Source organism: Malaclemys terrapin, chromosome 1, assembly GCF_027887155.1.
Source record: "Malaclemys terrapin pileata isolate rMalTer1 chromosome 1, rMalTer1.hap1, whole genome shotgun sequence".
NCBI classification, from domain to species: Eukaryota; Metazoa; Chordata; order Testudines; family Emydidae; genus Malaclemys; species Malaclemys terrapin.
Window position 1 is genome coordinate 217373954 of NC_071505.1, and position 23283 is coordinate 217397236.

At 41.2% G+C, this 23283-nt stretch overlaps 1 protein-coding gene across 5 annotated transcripts in view; it reads left to right on the plus strand.

The window, feature by feature from the left end:
* Nucleotides 1–23283, plus strand: part of PIR (pirin) — a 92564-nt gene that overhangs the window by 56472 nt on the left and 12809 nt on the right. For all 5 annotated transcript variants that reach the window (XM_054007210.1, XM_054007219.1, XM_054007238.1 and 2 more), the window contains 2 exons: nucleotides 8870–8954; nucleotides 19704–19748. In XM_054007210.1, the coding sequence (XP_053863185.1) occupies nucleotides 8870–8954; nucleotides 19704–19748 (130 nt within the window). The remainder of the gene's footprint in view (nucleotides 1–8869; nucleotides 8955–19703; nucleotides 19749–23283) is intronic.

The window sequence follows — 23283 nt, forward strand, 5'->3', positions numbered from 1 at the left end:
AGTGAAGGCAGGGGGCTGGACTCAATGACCTTTTGGGGTCCCTTCCAGTTCTATGAGATAGGTATATCCCAATGCAGGATTGGGGCCTGGCATTGCTCTATACAGGAGTTAGTGGCCTGCAGTTGAACCACCATATTCACACTGAGGTTTTTTCTATCTAGATAGGGAAAATGGACAAAAGACTTCATTTAAAAAAAAAAAAAAGCACACAGGGTAAAGACCCACTCAGTCCTTTCAGGTCTGTGCTCAATAGAAGTCTTTGAACCAATACAAGATAAACAGCTGTTGCCCAGCCTGCAAATAAAGTGTGAAATCTGGTATGGCTTTGGACCCCTTTAACAAACGGTAATTGTAACGTGGGTACTTACATTTCACTCCTGGTAGCTTGTTTGTTCAATGTTCTCATTATAAGTATTAAGGATTTTGCACAATCAGAAATAAATGATAGGAAATACTGCTTTTGAAATTCTTCTGGGCAGGATGTGCATTTTTATTAGATTACCTCATCCTTGGAGAGAGAAGAGCAGATCTGTCCAAACTGGATTCTGATATAGAAGGCTGGCTGCCAGGCATAGTTTCAGTTTCTGAGTTTACACTCTCTAGCATGTAGCAGAGTTGAATGATTTGATTTCAGTGACTGGTGCGCCCAACACAACAATATACAGAAAAGGGGTAGCCACTGTCATCAGGGTTAATCATTTTGAATTTAAAGTTTATTTTGACTAGAAAATATACTAGATTTGTTGACATTTAATGCCCTCTGGCAAGAATTCAGCAGGTCCACATGGTGGTGTTTATTTTTTTCTCCCTTATAAAAAGAATGATCATCTCAGTCAATGTCTTTCTTTCTTTCTTTCTTTCTTTCTTTCTTTCTACATACCTCTGCTCTTGATGAGCCAGTGGTGCAACAGGTTTAAATGACATCACAAATAAGGGGGTGTCATAAGGCACACATCTGTCTGGGCCCCACAATCATCTTAAAAGCATGCCATGTCTGTGGATAGGTAGGGAGGCATCTACACATCTGCATGCAACAGCCTTATCAGTCTCACAAAGGCTGTACAGCAACCCATCTGTCTCACTGCCCCTAGCCCCACTGGTTGTAGTGAAACTGTCACTTCCACAGTATGTGAGACCAATAGGTCCTTAAAGTCCTTTGTGTGAGGGAGTCAGAGGGTACGTCGGCAAGGGAATAAAAGATCCATGGCATGGCCACATCTGGCCCAGGTCAGCTGACTCAGGTTTGGAGGGCTAAAAATTGCAGTGTAGCTGTTTGGGCTTGGACTGGAGCGTGGGCTCTGGGACCCTTCCACCCAGCGCCATCCCCGGGGGGTGCAGGGCCTGGGACATAGGCACTGAGTTTCTATCACGCCCCACTCCACCCCTTTTCCCAAGGCCCCACCCCACCCCGCCTTTTCCCAGGCCCACCTCATCCGGTCCCCCCCGCCTCTTCCCCACCCAGTTCCACCCCTCCCGCGAGTGCGCTGAGCCCTCGCTCCTCTCTCCCCCCCAGCACCTCCAGACACAGCAAAACAGCTGATCGGTGGTAGGCACTGGGAGGGAGGAGGAGGCGCTGATTGGTGGGCCTGCTGGCAGTCAGGAGGAGCTGGAGGGCAGGGGGAGGTTGGTAGGGGGGGTTCTCAGCCCTGCCCACTCATGCCTCACCTCCCTGCCCACCTCCCCAAAGTGTGGGACCCAGGGCGGTCGCCCCGATTTGCCATACCCTAGGGACGGCTCTGCTCCCACCTCGCAGGGTCCCAGAGCTCGAGCTCCAGCACAAGCCTGAACATCTACACAGCAATGATACGGCCCTGCAGCCCGAGCCCCGCAAGCCCTAAGCAGCTGACCTGGTCCAGCTGCGGGTATTTAATTGCTGTGTAGACATATCCATAGAGGCTAGCAGTAAGAACACTGTTTTGCTGGAGGCTTCCAAATGCTCTCCTGTGACATGAAGAAGAAATTTGAACAGTTACCATTTTAAGCTTTATTCTTGATGCAAGGTCATTTGTTGCCATTTTTATAATTTTGCAATTTTTAATTATATTTTTAAGTTGCATATGTTGCCCTGTATATGTAAATAATGGTATCATTTGTGACGGAGTGCAGCCTGGGACTGGGGAAAAAGGTGATTTCCAAAGTAGGTAAGTCCTAGGTCAGTGTCAACCCCTTAAACTTCAACAGACAGCCAATGCAGGTCATGAAAGACCAGTATCCTATGCACAGAGCAAGATACTCCACTTAGCAGCAGGCAAAGTGTAGCATTCTGCAGTAGCTTCAGCTTTCAGAAACTTGGGTTTAAGGTTTTCCCCCTGCAGAACATGTTGCAGAAGTCCCAATCTAATGGTGACCAACGCTTGGGATTATGGTGCTGAGAAGTTCCTTCCTAGCCCTGTCAGTGGATGGGTTGGTTTATGCCCAGAATCAGGAGAGTTATATCCCTTATTTTAAAAATTCAGTCTAGAAACTCTGGATGTGCTCACTATTCATATTAATTTCTAGGTCTCTCCCTCCCCTTTTTTTTAATTGGTTGTCCTTTGGCCTCAGTGATATCTTGTAACTGTAGATTCAATAGGCTAATTGTCATTTTCTTAAATTGTTTTCTCTTATCAGTTTTAAACCTTCACCTTTCACTTTAATTGAATATCCCTTTGTTCATATACTTTGAAACGATAAAGGATAAGTATGATAATGGATTTGAACGATCTAACCTGCAACTCCCGAGGTTCTCTGATAACTTGGACTCTCATTATTCATGAAATAGTTATTTAGTCTTTATTAACAACATTTGATTACAAAGCAAACAGTTGAAATAAAAGCTTTTGTTTATGTCTTTGATTTCTGTCTTGGTACTATTAACATTTCATACAGAAATATTACATAGGTGTTCAACCTGAATCTGTGCTTCAGGTATTCAGATATATTCATTCATTATTGCTTGGAGATGAAAAAAAAATAGCCTCTAAATGAGTTTTTTAACAAGCCACGGAGAACGAAAACTAAACTGTTGTGCTTTGATGTCTTGGAATTTAGTCTTAGTCCTTTTAATATCGGTCAGGTAACCTAATCACAACAATCACATTCTTTGTTAGCAGTCTCAGCAGGGAAGGCAGGAATTGATTTGGCATGGAGACTAACCTCTCACCCCTTCAGATGATCCCCTCAGGAGAGTGTGGAGGCACATAAGTGGATTAGTGTGGGGAACCTTACGTTGCTGGCTGTCAGTTCAACACTTTCCATGAGCATTACATTCATCTGGTTGTGACAGTAGTACAGCTCTGTGCAACAAGTGAAACACAGATCTATTTCCATACCATTCATGTTTTCACATTTGTTTTTTGTATTCCCTTTTCAGACAAAGCTTTTCCATTGCATTTGTACCCTTAGTTCATAGTAATATGATGTGAATATGAGAAATGCAGATCAGTATCCTAATTGTTTTAAGCAATAATGACTGATGGGTGGGGTATTTCCTGTCAGCTAGTGACCATCTGGAGGAGGCCTTTAACCCATCTGGTAATTAACTGCCAGGAAATGATTGACTCTGAGGTTGTTATTGCTGTTATAAACCAAATAGATTTTTTTTCTTCCCTCACCGTGTCTATTGCATTACATACCTAATGTGCTCTCCCTGATGAATATTTTTTCTTTACTGAATAATTTATTATGTGTATATATAGTTGTCCAAGATGCAGTAGGAGCTTTACAGACATAAAAAATGTGGTTGCTACCCAAAAGAGTTTACAGCCTGGGGCCTCAATCCTGCATTTGGATCTGTTCAGTGGACTCTCATTGAATTAAAAGGGGCTCTACAACAGATGCAAAGGTCTGTCCACTCAGATTCAGTTGCTGTATCAAGGCCTACGTTTATGTATAAAGTTACAAGGATTGACAACAGACAACAGGGGGTTATGGGTATGGAAAATTATGGTTACAATAATGTGCAGTATCCCTAAAAGATAAATGTAGATGAATGTTAGCATGTAGGTTAGTTATATAACAGCAACCCCCCTAGAAGCAGCAGTGACTGGTTCTGGATGAGATCTGTGTATCTGTCACTGGTCAGAAGGACACGTCAATCCAATGCAGAGCCTTTAAAAGGAGGAAAAATTGTGGGAATCTGGGCAGAGCCCCCCCAAAAGTCACTATTTGCTCATACAATTCATAATGTTCCATGAATTGTGAGTAGCTCCAATTCTAATACAATATCCTGATGGCACGTCATCAGTGTGCACCTAATCACAAATGCGAACAGAATCTGTGTGATTTCTCCATTCATCTGACAGGAAACCACTATTCTAGGAGAAAAGTGGACATACAACCACTAATTATGAGATCTGAAGATTTGGGATTTTCATACCTCAGTTACAAATTGTAATCTGATCAGGAATTGAATCACAATTGGAAATGCGCCTTAGTGAATTAAAAAAGTGTGTCCCCTGAAAAACATTACATCAAAAATGTCTTTTAAAATGATACTATAAAATACATATGGATGCATTTGAAGCGACATGTTGATAGAATTTTTAACTTTGTTGGTATGCAAACTCCACTGCACTTCGTATTTTATTTGTTTTGTTTGAGTATGGCAATAAAGTGCCAGCATTAAAAAGGTTCAGTAAATCAGCTCTGATATGTAGCAAGTGAATTGATGGAGGACTTAGTGTACTTTTGTCTGTCACACTTGTATTAGAAAATACAGTGTCGCCTCATTGGTGCAACCATGATTTCATTAGGCTACGCGGCTTACATGTGGCAATGATTTCTTCTCATAATTAAGAAAACGTTTACAAATACAACCTGAGGAAGGAAGGAAAGAATGTTCAGGGTGATAAAAATTACAGACTTGTGATTAGGAAGTCTTTGAAGACTATGCAGTGTGGGTAATCCTTGGTTTTAAAGGGAAATTTGTAAGTATCGATTAATTATATAGTGTTTTTTGTTTTTTGGGTTTAATATGGAGAATCTACATATGATTAGAATGGACCACTGCTAACTAAAGGCCAAATTCTGAACCTCTTACTCACTGCTTGGTCCGGGAATTTTCCATTAAAGCCAGAAGGATTACAAGAAAATGAGCAAAGACTTCAGGATTTGGCTTTATGATTATATATCTTAGGCACTTAGGAAGTGGTGGAGATATTTTTACATGTCTGGTAGCACTGCATAGTTAAGGGTCCTTTATAAATCATCTTCAGGATGTGCATAACTTACAGCTAGACTGTTCCCTTGGATATATGGAAGGGGGAAGTGTCAACTCCAAGGCAACATATTCTGTCCCGAAGCTCTGCGAAGAGTTCTCTATGGGGTTAGCGTTCGTGAGCAGGGAGAGACTGGAAGGGGAGGGTGGAAATGGGTTCACTATTTGCATCACCTCTCCCTATTTCCCATGGGAACCACTAGGAAATCCACTGTCAAACGAATTCTGAGGCTGAATTAGCTTTTTGTATGGAGCCCTTCCACTCGGTGGAACCTTCCTTTAGGGGAGGGCTCCCAAGGCAGCTGCAAACAGGGGAAGCCCTGTCAGCACAGTTCCACCATGGTGACTGACTTCAGAAGCACAAGGTCCCTGCATGGATAGGCAGATCCCCTGAGATCCAGACACTCTCTAGGCCAACCCTCCTGCCTTTTGTTTAAGGGTGAGAGCTCCACATCTTTTCCCCATCCCTGAGGAAATGATCCAGAGGCATCTTCAGGAGTCTACCTGTTAGTGGGCTTTTCCACAGTGGGAAATGATCTGGCCCGTGTCTATGGAAACTCGCTCTTGTACGAAGTTGGCCTGTAAGGTTAAAGCCTACCTGCAATTTGAAGACACAGATAAGTAATGTAACATGGCCAATAATATTTTTCCTTTACAGAAGAACAAAAGGAGGCAAATTTACTAATTCTGTGGCCTTTTTTGTGCTGTAACTTTAGAAGCAGATTTTATTTTTTAAAGGATGGTTTTGCAGTTCACTAATCCATACCTAAAACAAAGCCCTTAAGATGAGTTAACCCACGAAGATGCACATAGTTTAAACCCGTCTAGTGTACATGTGCAGGAAATAATATCCGCAAGCATGTCTGTTATATTTTGGAGAGGATGGATAAGGCTGTACTACTTTAACGGTTGTCAGCGATCTCCCCCACAAAACAGTAAATGATTTTGTCGTGAACAATATAAAATCTCTGTAAAATTCCAACTTCCTCTTTTAATTCTTCCCCACCTCCGATTTTTCTAATAGTTCCTAACCCCTTTCTCTATTGTTGACTTATTTAAGTGTTAAGCACTGAGTGTATGTATTCATGTACAGCTTTGATCTCCTTCACTGTGCTTTACACCTGCAATGAAACATCTTATTTATTATCCATTTATTTAGGACTGTAAAGTGTGCACAGTACTTTACAACCGGTCAGTGTTCCGCCATACAAGGAACATCATCACTGCTCTAAGGTGCTCACGGAACGGCACAAATGGGAATATTTCTTTAAAGGGTTCTCAGAAGCTGCTTAAATTAAAAGATGGAAGAGGCTGCACTGAGATCTCCTGATGCAGTTTCAAAGCCAAAAGACTGGGCCCATTCTGTTCATTACAATGAAGGTGAAAGTGGCAGGCTCTGCTTGGTATAGCTTTAGGTAAACAAAAGAAAAAGCCTCCTATTTACAAATCCTCCCCTCTCCCCTTAGGATGGATTAAAGGAAGAGAGAATGCTTAATGTCAACATCCTCCCTGTTCCAACATAACAATAAAACTACCCTTTTCAAACTAGAGCTCAAAGGGCACTGAAATCATCTTGAAAATGTTACTTTGTGTGTGTGTAAACAATGAGACAAAACTCACCCACTACTTTGGAACTGTTTGTGACATGCTGATGGTACTAAATCTGGTATCAATAACTTTAGAGGCCATTGTTGTTCATTACAAACTCCAATTGTTTTGTTCTAATCTGAGTCCTTGTTAATGTGCATAAAAGGCAAGCTCTACAAAAAGTCACGTCATAAAATGCAGAATTTTTAGTATTCTGCATTCTGAGTCAAATGAACACTGCTGTAGCTTGAAAAAATATGTTGTGAAAATGGCTATATTGTTGTTACTCAGCAACCTAGATGGGTTGTGGCAGGGCTGTGTAAAAACTGTCTATTGCTCTCTGTCTTCAGATTTCGCTATCATTGTTCATTCACAGATTCCTTAGAGTGTGCTCTGCCCTGTGAAAATAGAAGAAGATATAGTCCCTGTTCCAGGGATAATCTCCTGCAAACATTTACTGTCAAGTGTAGTGCTCATTGCCACAGTAGTTCCATATGATATGTCTACATTTCAAAAAATGTTGTGGTCAAAATATTAAGTCTTAAATTGGCTGTTGCAATACTGTCTGTCAGTGTAGATGAGGGAAAATTGTTTTCAAACTTGTGTCAACTTGTAGTTAATCTGTTAGCTGACATGATGCTGAACACAATTTGCTCTAGTTTATATTGCCCAGTCAGATGTGGTCAGCATTGTGTCCGCAAACTCAACTCTTCACACTTCATGGTAAAATTTTATAATGCCCATCAACATATGTAGGGCTAATGACACTGAGCATCCTTCTGAATTTTGAAGCGATGAAACCAGTGTATTTACTCACACCTTCTTGTCAACTGTTTGAAATGGGCCACTCTCATTACAACTACAAAAGTGATTTTTCCTCCCTTGGTATCCTACTGTTAATTGAATTGTCTTGTTAGACTGACCTCATACTTGGTAAGGCAACTCCTATCTTTTCATGTGCTGTGTATTTATACCTGCTCCTGTATTTACCACTCCATGCATCTGATGAAGTGGGTTCTAGCCCATGAAAGCTTATGCCCAAATAAATTTGTTAGTCTCTAAGGTTCCACAAGGACTCCTCATTGTTTCTACTCCTCACAAAATTTCTTTTATTGGATGGGCTGGATACTTCCCATGAGTGTACAGTGTATATGCCCAAAGGAATAATGGGTTCCTTGAAACAAGCAGATGTAGGGAACATTTTAAATATTAATCAAAAACTGCTCCTCCTCAACTCTGACCTCCCAGTTGGTAACTTTGTAACCTTGGCATAATTGTTTACTCTGAACTTTTCTCCTTGATCTTGTATTTTTGTGAAGCTGCCACTCTGACAGTGGAAACCCCTACTTTGACTCCATTGCTATAGAAATCTTCATCTACCACTTCATCTCCTCTTGAGTGTTGCAAAAACCTTCAGTATTGAATAACTAGAACTTGGGAAGCAGACTTCATATATACAGTGCTGTTGCTTGCCTTCTTGCACGTACAAAGAATATCTTATCCTCAAACGCCTTTAGCACTATTCATCTCTGGACCCAGTTCAAAACTATATAAGCCTTTCCATGAGAGTTTGACTTTATGCTACTTCTCACTCCCCAGTTCTGTTAGCACCCAGTCTCATTCCCTCCATGCAGTCTCACCGATTTTGGGCGTAAGAGCCACTTTTCTGCAGGTCTTGCTATATGGAAGAGCCTATCTGTAACTCACCACCTCATTCACACATTCAAACATTTCATATCTCAGCTGGAAATACAGCTTTTCCCCTTTGTCTGTACCTCTTGATCTCTCTCATTTTTCTGTAATGTATTTATTTTGTAACTTTGTCATAGAACTATTTAACTGTGAAAAGTATTTTGGAACATGCTTCATATGAAAGATGCTACAAAATACAGTTAAATAATTGTAGTGCTGAAATAATCTTCAAATACTTTATAGCATGTGTAATGCAATTTTTTGTTTTGTTAAATAACAACAAACTCAGTTATTCATTTGATTACATGATATTTATTATGTGAAAATCATTATATGATATAAAAGTATATTCCATTTACAGAAATGACCTTTTTCTCCCTACTTCTTCCCTAGTCAAAGATATATACTCGCACACCAACCTTATTTCTGGACTTCAAGCTGGAGAAAGGAGCCAAGCACATTCAGCCAGTTCCCAAAGGTAGGAAAGATTTCACTGACCAGTTTAACAAAGAAATTGAAGCCACTTCTCCTGTAATGGGTTGAGTATGAATCTCTGTATCTTTGAATTATTATGGGTAAAATATTCTCCTTATGGAGTGTTCTGTATCCTCAGAGTTTAAAAGTTTCAATATGGCAGTTAGTTACCCTTGGCCAAATGCTGCCCTTGAATACAGGGGCATAATTCTCATTGATGTGAGTATCGTCCATGTATCCAAGGGCTGAAGATCCTCCCCTGTATCTGAAGTATAATACTAGGTTATTAGGCCAAATTCTAGTGTCTGAAAACCATTAATAATTGGGAGATGTAAAACTAGTCCAATTAATGTGATTTTGGAGACTGGTTTGGGGAAAGGGATGCACCTGGTTTGGATCCACAAGTTGGCAGTGACTAAAAATTATTACCATCCTCACCTCTTTAGTGAGTTTGAGTAAAAGGATTGGTGCTCTCAGATTTGGGGAAAGGGGTTCACATCACAGGTGGCACTGTAGTATCTTTATTGCTGTTCTCAATAGGGAGATTTCAAAGTACAGCAGCAAGAGGACTGAACTACTCTCTTACCCTTGACAATGGTTTCACTGCATTAAGGTTGAAGGTATTGGTGAGAGAATTTGCACACAGTTGCCTGTACTATGCCTTGTCTGTGAATAAATAGGCCCTCCACTCTCTGGGATTGTAAATCCCAATTTATAGCTGGGTTCAGTGGCCCTTCCCTCACTGTGGGGGTGGGCCTTCCATTACTTTGGTGGACTGTGCTCACCAGTCCCAGTCATTGGATAGGCTCATCACTAAATTCACGTCAATTGGGAAACATTAAGAAGATTAAAACCAAACTAAACTAATAAACAACCTAAAGTTAATTTGTTAACTCTCTGTATTGGCTCATGAGCAGTCACTTCAAATATCTTCAAGAATCAGCCATTTTACTAATTTGCTAGCGAAGAACCAGTTTGACAAATGGTGGAATATTATTAAAGCACAGACAACTTGAGCCCCACAGTTTAGCTGTGGTATTTCAAACATTGTTCTCTCACTATTTCCAGTTTTAATATAGCCTTTGTAGATTTGTTAATTAATATATTACACTCTGTTGTATAGCAGATACCAATACAATTTGGAGGCTTTCCCACCAAATCTACTGTAAAGAACATGGAAACAGTGTAACAATATGGGATTCTCATGTACATCTACTTCATTCTATAGTGGCTATTAATGCACCCTATTTCCAATATATTTTTGGTCATTTTAGTAATCCCTTCAGACTAGACACATCTAAGAGTTAAGGAGCAGGTCAGTTAATTTGCTTTCTCAGAAAACAGATGTTTATGCACAGTATTTTTACAATAGCAGCCGAATCAAGTCAGTAAAAATTTGACCATTACATTCTATGTCACTTGCAAAGAATCTAGGGTCCAATCCTGCAACCCTCCTTCATGTGGTAACCCTTACTCTCATGAACAGTCCCAGCGACTTCAGTAGGGCTACGCATATGCGTAAAGGTTGGCAGGATTGGGCTCATAATTAGCAAAATCTCCATCATTACCAAATTCCTTCACATTTGCAACACATTTTTGCTTGTTAGCTCAAGAAAAAAGAATTCAATGTTGTTCATCACTGTAACAGTTGTAAAGTATTTGCATAACAAATTGATTTTACTTTTAGTAAAACAATGTAGAGTTGTTCGCTGGCTTACATTTACGGGAGTGGGGGGGAGGAGATGATCTCAGGATTTCGGAACATGCTACCCATACAGAAAAACAAATTACCTGTATATGCATTTGTCACAGATTTCATCAGATACATTACTCATGTACCATACAAATAGTAAATGTGACAAGTTTGGCCTGACATCTTATTTCAAAATATATATATAGCATGCAGTCATTCTGTTTGTGTGTGAGTATATATCAAACTGTGTCAATCATTAAGGGCAGTATTCACTCCATTGCACATAATCGCCCAGAACTTGACCTCCAATGCTTCTTTGTGTTGCTAAGAGGACAGCTGGGGCTTCTCTCAGTGTCAGGGATTCCTAGGTGCATAAAGCTGATACCCCTCCCCTTCTTGGAGGCATATTAGGTGTGGGAGGAGGCGTGGCAGTCCCTGGCTGTGGAATGGCCCCTATAATTAGGAGACTCTGGGTCCAATTTAGTAACGTATTTAAATACCTGCTTATGTCTCATTCACTTAATGGGACTTAAGCCCGTGCTTAAGTGCACTGCTGAACTGAAGCCTGTAACCCAGCCTTCTGTGTGCGTGAAGGTGTGGTGCATAATTAAGCAGTATTCTGTTTGCTATAAAACCAGTTATTTTCAACACCTTTATAAACTGAGTTACATGCCTGCTACAACATGGATGTTTCAGAGCACGTCTGTAGATAAGCATAATCAAATTGAGCATTGGCTTCTCATCAAGCTTTTCACTCTCTCTTGTATGTTACCAAATTTCCAGTATAAAATGTCAAATCTAATACTGTGCACTGGACAGGGAGGAAATCAGTTTATGGCAGCATACCATGGCTCACCCCAAAAAAGACAACCTACCAATAATCTTGGCTGGTTCATTTCTTTTCTTTGATATTTCTTCAAAAAGAATTTTCATTGTAATTGTTTTATATATTGCAACTTCACAGTACCTTTTTTCTTACTGTCTGAGGGTTGCTCATCTTGCATTGTAACCGTTGAAACACTTGTCATATGTGTGTCACTTTTATGATGATGATGTACCTCTGTAGGTGGTGTGGACTGAGAGAGAGAGAAGCACTTCAGTAAATGTTTTTGCTATACACTTGTGCAGGAGCATGGTTTCCCTTGTGTGCAGAGCTGTGCATCAGTTGTGTGGGAGAACGGCATAGCAGGTGCAGCTTGGCATTTTATGAAATACTGAGGCCAGTTCTTGCCACAGAAAGGCAGCACAAATCCCACAAATCCCACAAATCTTGCTGAGGATGGTGGCAGGAGCCAATATGACCTCACCTGCTCTCTGTCCTCTTGTGGTTCCTTCCCAGTCCGTCCCCCGTTGAGATAGGTTCTTCTTTCTCCTGCAAGGTGCTTAGGCGGGATCCAGGCCTCCCAGCTTATTCTTACCTCTCTTTGGGAAATTACGGTCCTTCCCTCCCACTGGGTCCTTGTGGTGGGGGCAGGAGCCCCATGGCATCACTTGCTGGGGATCCATGGGACTGTCTTCCTATGGAGGGTTTGCTCTTCCACTTCACTGGGGCAGATGCAGCCCACACATTGGGGAGAATGGGCCTGATCTGTCTCCTGTTGAGCAGAGCTCATGGAGTATATTCTGACAAAATGTTTTTTTGGTGGAAAATGCTCCTTCATCAAAACTGAAACTGTTCATTGATGAATCTCCCCCTGTGGAAAAAAAAAGGAAAAAAATATTTTCCTATTTTGGAACTTTTCATTTTGAAATTTTCACTTATTTATATTTCAAAAAGGTTTAAAAATGTAAAGAGTAAAATCAGAAATGTTTTGAAATTATTGAAACACAGTGTTTCGATTGACCCAATCAAAGTTTTTTCATATTATCAGTTCACAAACATTTTTGAGATTTCGACTTCTCGTCCTGGTCTGGGATGGGAAGAAATTTCAAAATCTCAAACTTTACAAGATGAAGAAACCATTTCCCACCCAGCCATTCCATTGACTTCAGGGAGTGCTGGATCAGAGCCAGTATTATTCACTCACCTCACAAGGATGATGTGAACACTTGTCAGGGTTTGCACAGTGCTTTGAAGATATGGCAGGCTATGTACGTGCTAAGTATTATTAAATGGAGAGTGCCAAGTCAAATTTTTATCCTGAATTTAAGGTTTTGTAAAAACTATTATTTACAAAATCTAAACCCCATGGAAATGTTATCATGGCTATTTTTAATTCCAGTGAGAAGAGTTTTCTGAACCATACATTCCTCTTTTCTGTCTGTAACCCAGACATAACAACATGAAATGAAGTCATGAAAACTTGAAAGTGAAAATGACAAAAATTGCATGCAAGTGAAAGTGACTAGTTTATTTTCAGTGTCCAGTGTGAGAAAAATTCAAAATTACCAAGCAGTAGCAGGTAAAATAGTTACGTCAAGTTCTTCCACTTTTCATAATCGAAAGTGTTTGTCACATAAGTAGGAAAATTAGAAAATGATTTTTTTAACTTGACAGTACCTCTCTAAGAGTAAAACTTTTGAGAGGAAGCAGTGCAATTTAGTGGTGTAATACCATACACAGAGTACTAAACTGATCTAGAGCTCTTAATACAGACGGGGGAACCTCTTCAATAGGAATTGCTGATAGGCCAAAAACAACAGGGGAACAGATAGTATAGGAGCCAAAATTGATTAGCAAGGTAAGCATGGAAGAAGTGGAACAGACTTGGGGCAAATACATTATCATGGAGGAGAACGTAGATTGATGGATTTAGTGGTTGCAAGCCATATTCTTGGGCAATGTTAGTGAAGAGTCAGACCTTGGTGTGGGAGCTAACTTGGGCTGGAGATGTGTTACTCTGAAAGGTCATTAGTGTTTCCCAAAATATGCATTTTCTGTCATTTAAAAATGTGAGACTTGAAGGAGACAGAAGGATATTGAAATACACCCTCCCTTTTCCCAGCAGTGTATTTTATTAAAAAAAAAAGTGATACAGAAAGAACAGAAGGGGATGGATAAAAGGAAGGAATTAGGGATTTGGAATGCACAGAGAAAAGAAATGAAAGATACTTGAGAATTAAGAAGACCCAGAGCATCAAAAATAGACTTTTGGTTTATACTACAGATGTTTCATGGACATTACAGTCATAACATATTTAATCTTCTGGCATGATATTAGAAAGTTAGTTAAAGTGCTTCTAACACCACAGACAATACAGTTAAAAAATGTAATAAAGGGTTGCACAATTGCACCCTGGAGAGCTGAAGCACATTTCCCTTATATACCCAAACATCGATACAAGAGGATTTTGTTTATCTTCATTTCTTTTCTCACACTGCTGAATACTGATTTACATGTATATTCTCCTTCATAACTGTTTTTTTTCCTGTGCCAGTCCCTAGCGATGTCACAGAATTCACTCTGTCTTTGACAGGTGGATTGTGATGTCACGTAAATTGTATTAGTGTCTCAACTATATTAGTCCAGTCTGTTCTTCAAAAAATTGTGGAGGGGAAGAAATTAGTTAAAAATGTCTGTGACAACACTGGGTATGGTCATTTGCGGCTTTTTTGAGAGGATTGGGATGAGCATGAAGTGCTTTCCAGCTCAGAAAAGCTGCTTTGTGTAGATTCACTGCCAGTCTTCCAATGGTGGTGTTGGTGTCACTAGGCATAGCTACCAGGTAACTTGGGGGTGGGTGGAAGGCCATAAGTGTCGATGAAACCCCCCTGCTCTGGGTCTAAGTGAGCCAAAGTAACTCCATCTTGTGAACTTTAACCAGCCTCAATGCTAACAGCCTAAAAGCAGAATATGTAACAGTCAGCTTTTTTAGCAGACAGCTGCAGTTTCGCTCACACTAGCAAAAGCAGTAGTGATAAGGAAAGGGGAAAGAGGGAGGGGGAAGTCTCCATGTCTCCGAGCTTGCGAGGCCAAAGATAAACATGCGGACGAGAACTTTTCTAACACGCCACAATGTAGTGCCTACTGTAACTGCTGTCGGGAAGGGAGGGGTGGAGGGGAAACAAAACAAAAGGGTTACACAAACAGCTTGGAATATAAAATGGGAAACTTGCTTGTATTTGTTGCGCTTCTGATTTGAGACATGCTGGTCTCCTGAGTGCCTTTTCGAGCTCTCGAATAAACTTGTTTTGCTTCTCCACCCTGGTGTGTCTATTGGTGCGATGCACACCAGGCAATGAACGCTGTTGCCCCCTCGGGCCCACTGGGCCGGCAACAGTGGGAAAGCTAGTGGCTAATCTACCCTTGCGCTCTCACTGTTGTCAGCACCTGTAAAGCTGCACCAGTGCTAGAATAACAGTTGAGAGAATTTTTGAAAATCCAGAGTCTTTTCAAGTCTGCTGAAAAGGTGCCACAGTTGGGAAGTGAAATGAATGGAGTGAGAGGGATTTTAGAAGGCTATCGCGAAATTGTGAGATAGGGTTTGTGTAGGGTTGGAAAACAAACCACGTTTTATATACAGTGATTTCACTATTTAATTTTAAATCTACTGTTTTTGCAGTCTGTGATCATCATCATCATCATCTCATAGCAGATCCCAACAGGACAGAGCCTCCTTGCAGTTCGAGCACCACCCAGATTGATCTCTAGCTATGTCTGCCATGAGCAATCTTATCATGCCACTGAAGTTTCTGGCGAACACATGATCGCCAGACATGTAGCAGCATTCGTTGGTAAACACACTTCCTAATTCAGGAGGCCTCTATCCTAATATAAGACTGTGCCAAGAAAGCTGCTGACAGAGGTGGCTGGTGGATTTAGCTATGGATATCGTCATTGCTGATCTTGTCCTGCCACTTAATATGGAGTAACTGTCAAAGATAGCGAGAATCAAACCCACCAATCCGCCACTCTTTATCCTTCCTCAGCACCCACGTTTTGTGGCTGTCCAGTACAGCGGGTGTAACTGTAGTCCTATAGAGCCGCAGCTCATAGCAAGTTCAATGTCATGACAGCCCAAACAGAGGCCGCTGAAGGGCCCGGAACATGGTGGTGGCTGCTGCTATATAAGTGTCTACATTTTTTGAGCCTCCTCCAGAACTGTCTATGATACTTCCCACGTATGTGGCAGTTGTCACCTCCTCAGTGTCATAAACACACAGGTTAATACTTGGCTGGTTGTAATCTGGAGCTGGAGGCTGCTTGATGGTAATGGCCAGGGACTTAATTTGGTCTGGATTGATAACCAGACCAGTGCACTCTGCTTCTTGCCCAAGCAGATCAACCATCAGCTGTAGTGATTCACCAAACTGAGCCAACAAGACAATTTCATCGGTATATTTGAGGTCTCAAAGGAAAATGGTGTTCTTCTCAATGCCTACTGCCTCCTCGAGCTTATCCATCAGCCAGTCAGTGCTGATATTGAACAATGAAGGTGACTCAATGCAGCCTTCCCAAACTCGAACGCAGCTTTCTGTTCCATTGTAGAGCTCTTCAATCAATGAAACTATCTTCCCAGAGATGCCAAGTCACCTCATGGCTTTCACAAGCTTGCTCATTGCACTGAATCCAAGGCCTGATGGAAGTCTATAAACAGTACTGTGCACAGCTTATTAAATTCAGCCAGCTTCTTAAAAAGCTGTCTCAAGGGAACGATCTGGTTGACAGTGGAACGATCAGGTCCAGAGCCACCCTAAATATCCCAGTCTCTGCCATGAAGTGTATCATTGATTTGAAACATTAACATGGATGATAACAAGAACAGCGTAATACCTCTAGGGTTGCTAAATTCGTCCTTATTGTCCTTTTCTGAAAAGAGGCAGAATAAGTCTGTTCTTCCAGTCATCGTGGATGATATCAGTGCACCAGATGGTCTGGAAGAGACTGTGCAGCCATAGTACAACAATACTCTCACCTGTCTTCAGCAATTCAGGGATGACATTACAAACCCCTTGTGGCTTCCCACATTTCAACTTATGGACTGTGATCCAGGTCTCTTGTTGGTTGAAAAAAGGTGGCTGTACCGGAACTTCCTGGCCCATTTCAGTCAGAAGATGCACAGTAGATGGTGGACTGCTGAGGAGTGTCTTGAAATGATCTTCCCATTGATACAACTGATCTTGCAAACTCAGACTGACTCTTCACTTGACAAGCTGGTGCCATCTTCCCCTACAAAGATTGCAAAGTTGAATAGAGGATGTGGAGGTTGTGCCTGGGGACAGCTTGATCTAAACTGGCAGTGTGAGTGGACCACCAGCACAATGACATGATGATGTTTTGCAACTTAAACATAGGGTCAAATGCTGTCTTCAGCTGTGAAGATGGACGTACGCGTACAAATTCACCAGTGGATTATTTTGAGCTACAAGAGCAGCATATTGCAAATCTAAAAGTACACTGTGTCCCTAAGCTTAGTGTAGAAATGGAGAATTTAAAGCCCCAAATATCCAGAATGTTATACACTATGTTGCTGTTTCCCAGATAAATACGGTCACTATCAGAGAAACTCCATTATGGTGTCTTATGTCATCTTGCTCATTTTTATTCTAATAATAAGTGAGTCTTTTGGCCTGCCTATGTTTCCAGTGAAATCAATAGTAAAACTCATATTAAGTTTACTGGGAAAAGGACTGGGGCAGTAGAAGTTTTAGCAGAACTTTTAAGCCTGGTAACATAGTGCAGGGAGAAAGTATATTGGCAGAATGAAACAAAATTAAACATCTTTCTGAAACAATAGGATTATAATAATGCTACCTAAGTGCTGTGTTGCAGCTACCTGTTCTCTAAGGGCCTCAAGACTCTATGCTTAACCCATCTTTCCATATGTTTCTATTTATGGAGAAAGCTGGTGACCTTACAACAAAAGTTTATATATCATGTTTTTCCAGGCTAATGACAGACTGATAAATAGGGCCCAACTATCTGCATGTTCTGGGCCTCATGCCCAGAGAGTTGGGAGGATGTAGATTGTTACAGTTATTCTCTGTGGTAGTTGACATGCAAGTACTATTAGATGTTGTTCTTTAAATTTAGAAAAAAAAAATAAAGATTTGGAAGGAAAATCCAGAAAGTATTTCAGAGGGGCATGTACTTAGACTATGCTTTCTTACAGCTATCACAAATCTTCAGCATAGATGAGAACTACATCATAATAGCTTGTATATACCGCTTTTGGATTTCCAAGTACTTTACAAAATAGGGAAACTGAGGCATAAAGCAGTGAAGTAACTTACCCAAGGTTATACAGCAAGTTAGTGGCAAAACCAGGACTAGAACCTTGGTCTTTTGACTCTGTGACCTGCCTTAACCACTGTACCAAACAGCTTTTTGCACAGTACACATTTGAGAGAGAGAGAGGTGATGTAAGTGTATTTATTCATTGGGATCAGAGGCGGCTCCAGCTTTTTTGCCGCCCCAAGCGAAGGAAAAGAAAAAAAAAGCCGCAAACGGCAGCACTTCAGCGGCAGCTCTACTGCGCTGCTTCATTCTTCGGTGGCAATTTGACGGCCGGTCCTTCCCTCCGAGAGGGACGGAGGGACCCGCTGCCAAATTGCCGCCGAGAACCCCGGACGTGCCGCCCCTTTCCATTGACTGCCCCAAGCACCAGCTTCCTGTGCTGGTGCCTGGAGCCGGCCCTGATTGGGATTTTTACAAGGAAAAATTGGTGGAGGGGGGGCGTTTTCTTTTGGAAAACTTAACAGATTGCCTGATTCTCCCAATACAAGGATAGAGAAAACTGAGAAAGCTCTGAGGCTAATACAGAATTACTGTGAGGAAAGTAATAAAAGTGGATACGATTCTGGAATTTAAATTTCAGAGCCAGGAAAGGAAATCAATAAATATCTCTTATGAAAGAAAAAAGAAGGCAGATTTAAGTGCTTTTCCCTCCAAGGAGATTTGCATGGAATTTGTGGTATTTTCTCAGAGACTTTATGCAGCCAAAACAAAAGGTGGAGAACAGACGTACTGAAAATGATTTAAGACAGGCAAAAATGCCTAAAAATCTGAGGGCACTGGCAGGAAAATTTAGAAGACCTAATTTCAATTTGGGGAAAAGGGACATGCAGTTAAAATGTTTACAATCAGATGAAGTAAAAGATCCGGAGGGGCTATTTTGTGAATTCCGTAGTTAGTCAGTGGCCTGTCTGGTCATGTAGTAAAGCTATTTAAAACGTTTCTACAAGGATGGAGTCTCTCAGATTGTATATAAGAGGAAGAGAAAAATAAATCCAGGGTGTATATAAAGTACTGTGGTGTGCCAAATTCTTTGTGCTACCCACAAATCTTAGAACTGCTCAGTTTTATACAGACAAGGTGGGGTGAGGTAACATCTTTTATTCTGCCTGAATAAGAGTTCTGTGTGGCTCAAAAGCTTGTCTCTCTCACCAACAGAAGTTGATCCAGTAAAAGATATTGTCCCTCACCCACCTCATCTCTCTAATATCCTGGGACCAACATGACTACAACACCACTGGAAACAACAATTTTACAAAAACAATGAGAGTCCTTGTGCCACCTTAGAGACTAACAAATCTAAGGTGCCACAAGGACTCCTCGTTGTTTCTGCTGATACAAACTAACATGACTACCACTCTGAAACAATTTACAGACCCCTAAATCAACATGGAGGATAAAAATGTGCTCTGTAAGGAACACATGGGAAATTTTTCCAAAATGAATCATGTTGGAGAACTTCCACCTATTTTTTGTTTTTGAACAGGTTTTCCTGGTTATTTTCAGTGACCTTTCTGCACTCTTTCTGTGCTAAAGTTCCACATAAATAACAAGAGAAACTACATAAATATACAGGGGAAATAGTAAAAGTGACCGCACAAAATGAAACAATAGGAAAAAATATCTAATTGTTTCCACTTATAGTAATCTTAGGTATTACTTATAATGATATTAGATACAACATTTTCAGATGAAAATGTGAGCTTTTAAATTGCTGGTGTCCCATTAAACAGGAATAAATCTATGGTATATAATTATGAGAGCCACTGTGGAGCGTATCATGGAGAACGGAGCATACAGTATCAGTATAATTCCATGCAGTGTTAAATATGAGTGTATTAACATTATGTATGCTAACCTTTAATATTGCTTGATTATGTTTCAGGATGGACATCTTTTATTTACATGCTGTCTGGCAATCTGTATGTTGGTAAGTTTCCCACTAAACTCTTATTTCAGTTGTTGATAGGGAGGATTTAACTTATTAAAAATTACTGTTCTACAGGAATAAAGGAAGATCAGACCTACAAATAATTTAGATCCCGTACTTAAAAAATCAAAAATAACAAAGGTATGTGGTTTAGCACAGTGATCTGTTAGTGCAAGGGTGGCCAACCTCTGGCTCCGGAGCCACATGCGGCTTTTCAGACGTTAATATGCGGCTCCTTTTATAGGCACCGACTCCAGGGCTGGAGCTACAGGCACCAATTTTCCAATGTGCTGGGGGGTGCTTACTGCTCAACCCCTGGCTCTGCCACAGGCCCTGTGCCCTCTCCACCCCTTCCTGCCCCCTCCCCTGAGCCTGCCGTGACCTTGCTCTTCCCTCCCTCCCCTGAGCCTCCTGCATGCCACAAAACAGCTGATCAGGAGGTGCAGGGAGGGAGGGGGAGGCGCTGATTGGCGGGGCTGCTGGTGGGTGGGAGGTGCTGGGAGCGGGGTGGGGGAGCTGATGGTGGACTGCTGACATATTACGGTGGCTCTTTGGCAATGTACATTGGTAAATTCTGGCTCCTTCTCAGGCTCAGGTTGGCCACCCCTGTGTTAGTGCAATCGTTTATATTATGCACTTCCACTGGGTATCAATACACGTGCAATTTATATGATCAGGTTTTAATAAAAAGTAGCCCAAAGAACACATTTACATTAAGAGATTATAAATGTTCAATATATTTTTTTCAGATCTGTTTGACAACATAATAAAACTGACTATGGCCCCTGTCTGGCAAGCTGTTCTATGTAGGCCGACTCCTATGCCTTCTCAGAGTCCTCTTGGGGCTTCACACAGGTGCAGGCATCCACCCATATAAGGCAACTTGTATGCTGTGCTCATTAAAATGGGCTTTATAGCAAAATGACATAGACATTGTCTCGAGCAAATCAAGGAATATGACTAATGTAACATTCCATCTCTTTAATTTTTTTTTAAAACAAAGACTAGTCAGTTGATAATAATCTCTAGCTCTTATATAGTAGCTTCATTAGTAGCTTTTGAAGCATTTTACAAGTGGGGAAACTGAGGCACAGAGAGCTGATGTGACTTGCCCAAGGTCATTTTGCAAGCTAATGGTAGAGCTAGGAAGAGAACCCAGGTTTCCTGAGTCCTAGCCCACTGGTCTGTCCAGTGAGCCATGCTGCTTCCCATAAGTGGCCCCTCTCTCCTTCAATCTTTTGTGAGTGGTTCCAGCTGCTGGATCCCATATGCTTCTAGGCCAACTTGGTCTGGGAAGAGCAGGTCACTGTTCCTAGCTCTGGATCTCTAAGGCACATTCTTGGGTGAAGAACCTTTGCCTGACACCCTTCGCTGGGACATGGGGCTCTACAACCCGGCCACAATAAACCACCAAATCACTGCCTCAACCCTTCCAAGCCCCCAGTTGCTTATTCACAGTGCCTCAGAGTTCCACCTTGCTGTGGGCACGCTGACCTTCTTTCAGAGACAACATAGCAGGCAAGCAAGGGATACAGGCTTAGCAAAGGAATTTCTTAACCACAATCACTTTTAGGTAAGCACTGTAGAGTTACAGATCTTTGCAATGTAACTAACAGTCCTGAGACACAGTCTGTTCTCAGCATTTCTGAGGTCTGGTCAGCATTTCAGGCTGGGCACCCTCTCCTGTCTTTTCTGTCTCCAGACCAGTCTTCTGGCATGTGGTGGTGGACAGTCCCCTTCTCATACAACACTGACCTCTTAAATACGCCCTCTGATGCTGTTTTGCGATGTGCTTATGATGACTGTAACTGTTAACAGTAGGCTAACTTTTGGCTTTTCCCCAGACCTATGCAAGGGGCAGCACATAGTTACACTGCGCCAGGAGCAGACCAGGAGCCAGATTGAATGAGTGTCCCAATCTGGTTCCTGGCTGGCCCTCTTGCTCAGGGGACAAGGGGAGGTATCCATGTCAGCCCTCAGGCACAGATTACTTCCCCGTGTGCCAGCTCAGCTACGTTGGCTGGTGCAATGTGTGTATGGAGTCAAGGACCCTCCCATTCCATGCTCTTGCCCATATGTGCAAAAAGGGGAATAACGTCATGGAGACAGCTATCCCCTGTGTTGTAACCTTCCAGATGTGTTGCTCATGCAGGGGTGTGCAGGAGTGTCTTACATCACCTCCCCACTCCCTTTTGCAGGTGTGCTTAGGGCAAGTCACAACCTTGCTCTATATTGGCAACCAACAGAAAAAGAATAAGACTTGAATAAAGCAGTATAAAGTTTGACTGCAGGTCATGTGGTGATTCCAACTGAATATTTTCATTCAGTTGGTTTGGGTGATATACCTTATAATACTAGAAATTGCGGACTCTTTTAATTCTTAGCTCCAGAAAAAAAAGAAATAAACCCATTGGGGAATACATAAACAGTAGCTGAGATAGTCACACTCTGAAAATACTATAATGTAAATGTAGAACCTGGTTTTTCGGGTTGCTTTTCCTTTTCTTTTACAAATGTTTAGACAGCCAAATCTAACAACACTTGCAGCAGTTTTTCAGTGGGCCTTTTGTGAACAGCACTGTTAGAGTTAGCATTCTTGGCCAAGGTCAGTGATGGAAAATATTTATCTGATTTGGCTGTGTTTATAACTGACAGCCATTTTAAAAGCATTTTTTTCTTTTAAAACTTACTTTGTTTAATTAAAGAAAAATAATTATATTAATAAAATACCAGAGAAATCAGCTGTGAACTTAGGCACTATCCTCTTTCCTGCTACTTGGCAGCCCTTTTGCAGACATTTTACACCTAATCTTTTTTTGCAATATTGGAAAATAAAAGTAAGATGTTATAAAATTTAGTCAAGGGCCTATCATTCAACTATGAAGCCAGAAATTGCTAGAACAGGAACAAAACATATGGATTACATCTATGTCTGTACTTCATTTTAAGTGATCCTTCAAATCACAACTTTATGGCTCCCATCCGTGCACTATGAAAATGAGTGGGAAGGAGCAATAATCCCATATAAAGTCAGACGTGCAGTGGTAGACTTGTGCTAGTCAGGTCTAAATTCTGATTCCCTGGAAGAACAGTAGGAGAGAAATCACCTAGGAAGTCTAATAGGTCATTCTTAAAAGGATGCTGATGCTATGTTCAGAATATGGGCCACTTTAAACTTTATTTTATTGCTTTGCAAAGTGCAATTCAGTTTTCAAAATGAATGCTTCAGTGTTCTTTCTGTGTATAAGGAACAAATTGGTTCCAGCAGTCTAGCACTCATTGAATATCAGACTACAGTGTGCACAGAAAGGAACACAGATGAGCATATTCACTATCCTTGTACAGCTGCCCTCTCAGCGTTGCTTGATAGCTTGTAAGGAATTTCAGCTCTGTCCTTCCATATGACACATGGTGACTCATCCTTTTCCAATTTCTTCATGATTTTGTACCAGTTAACCAAGCCTACAAGAATTACATTAATTCCAATATACAAATGTTGTTTGTCTGAAAAAGGTTCAGTACAATTTCTTTTGTC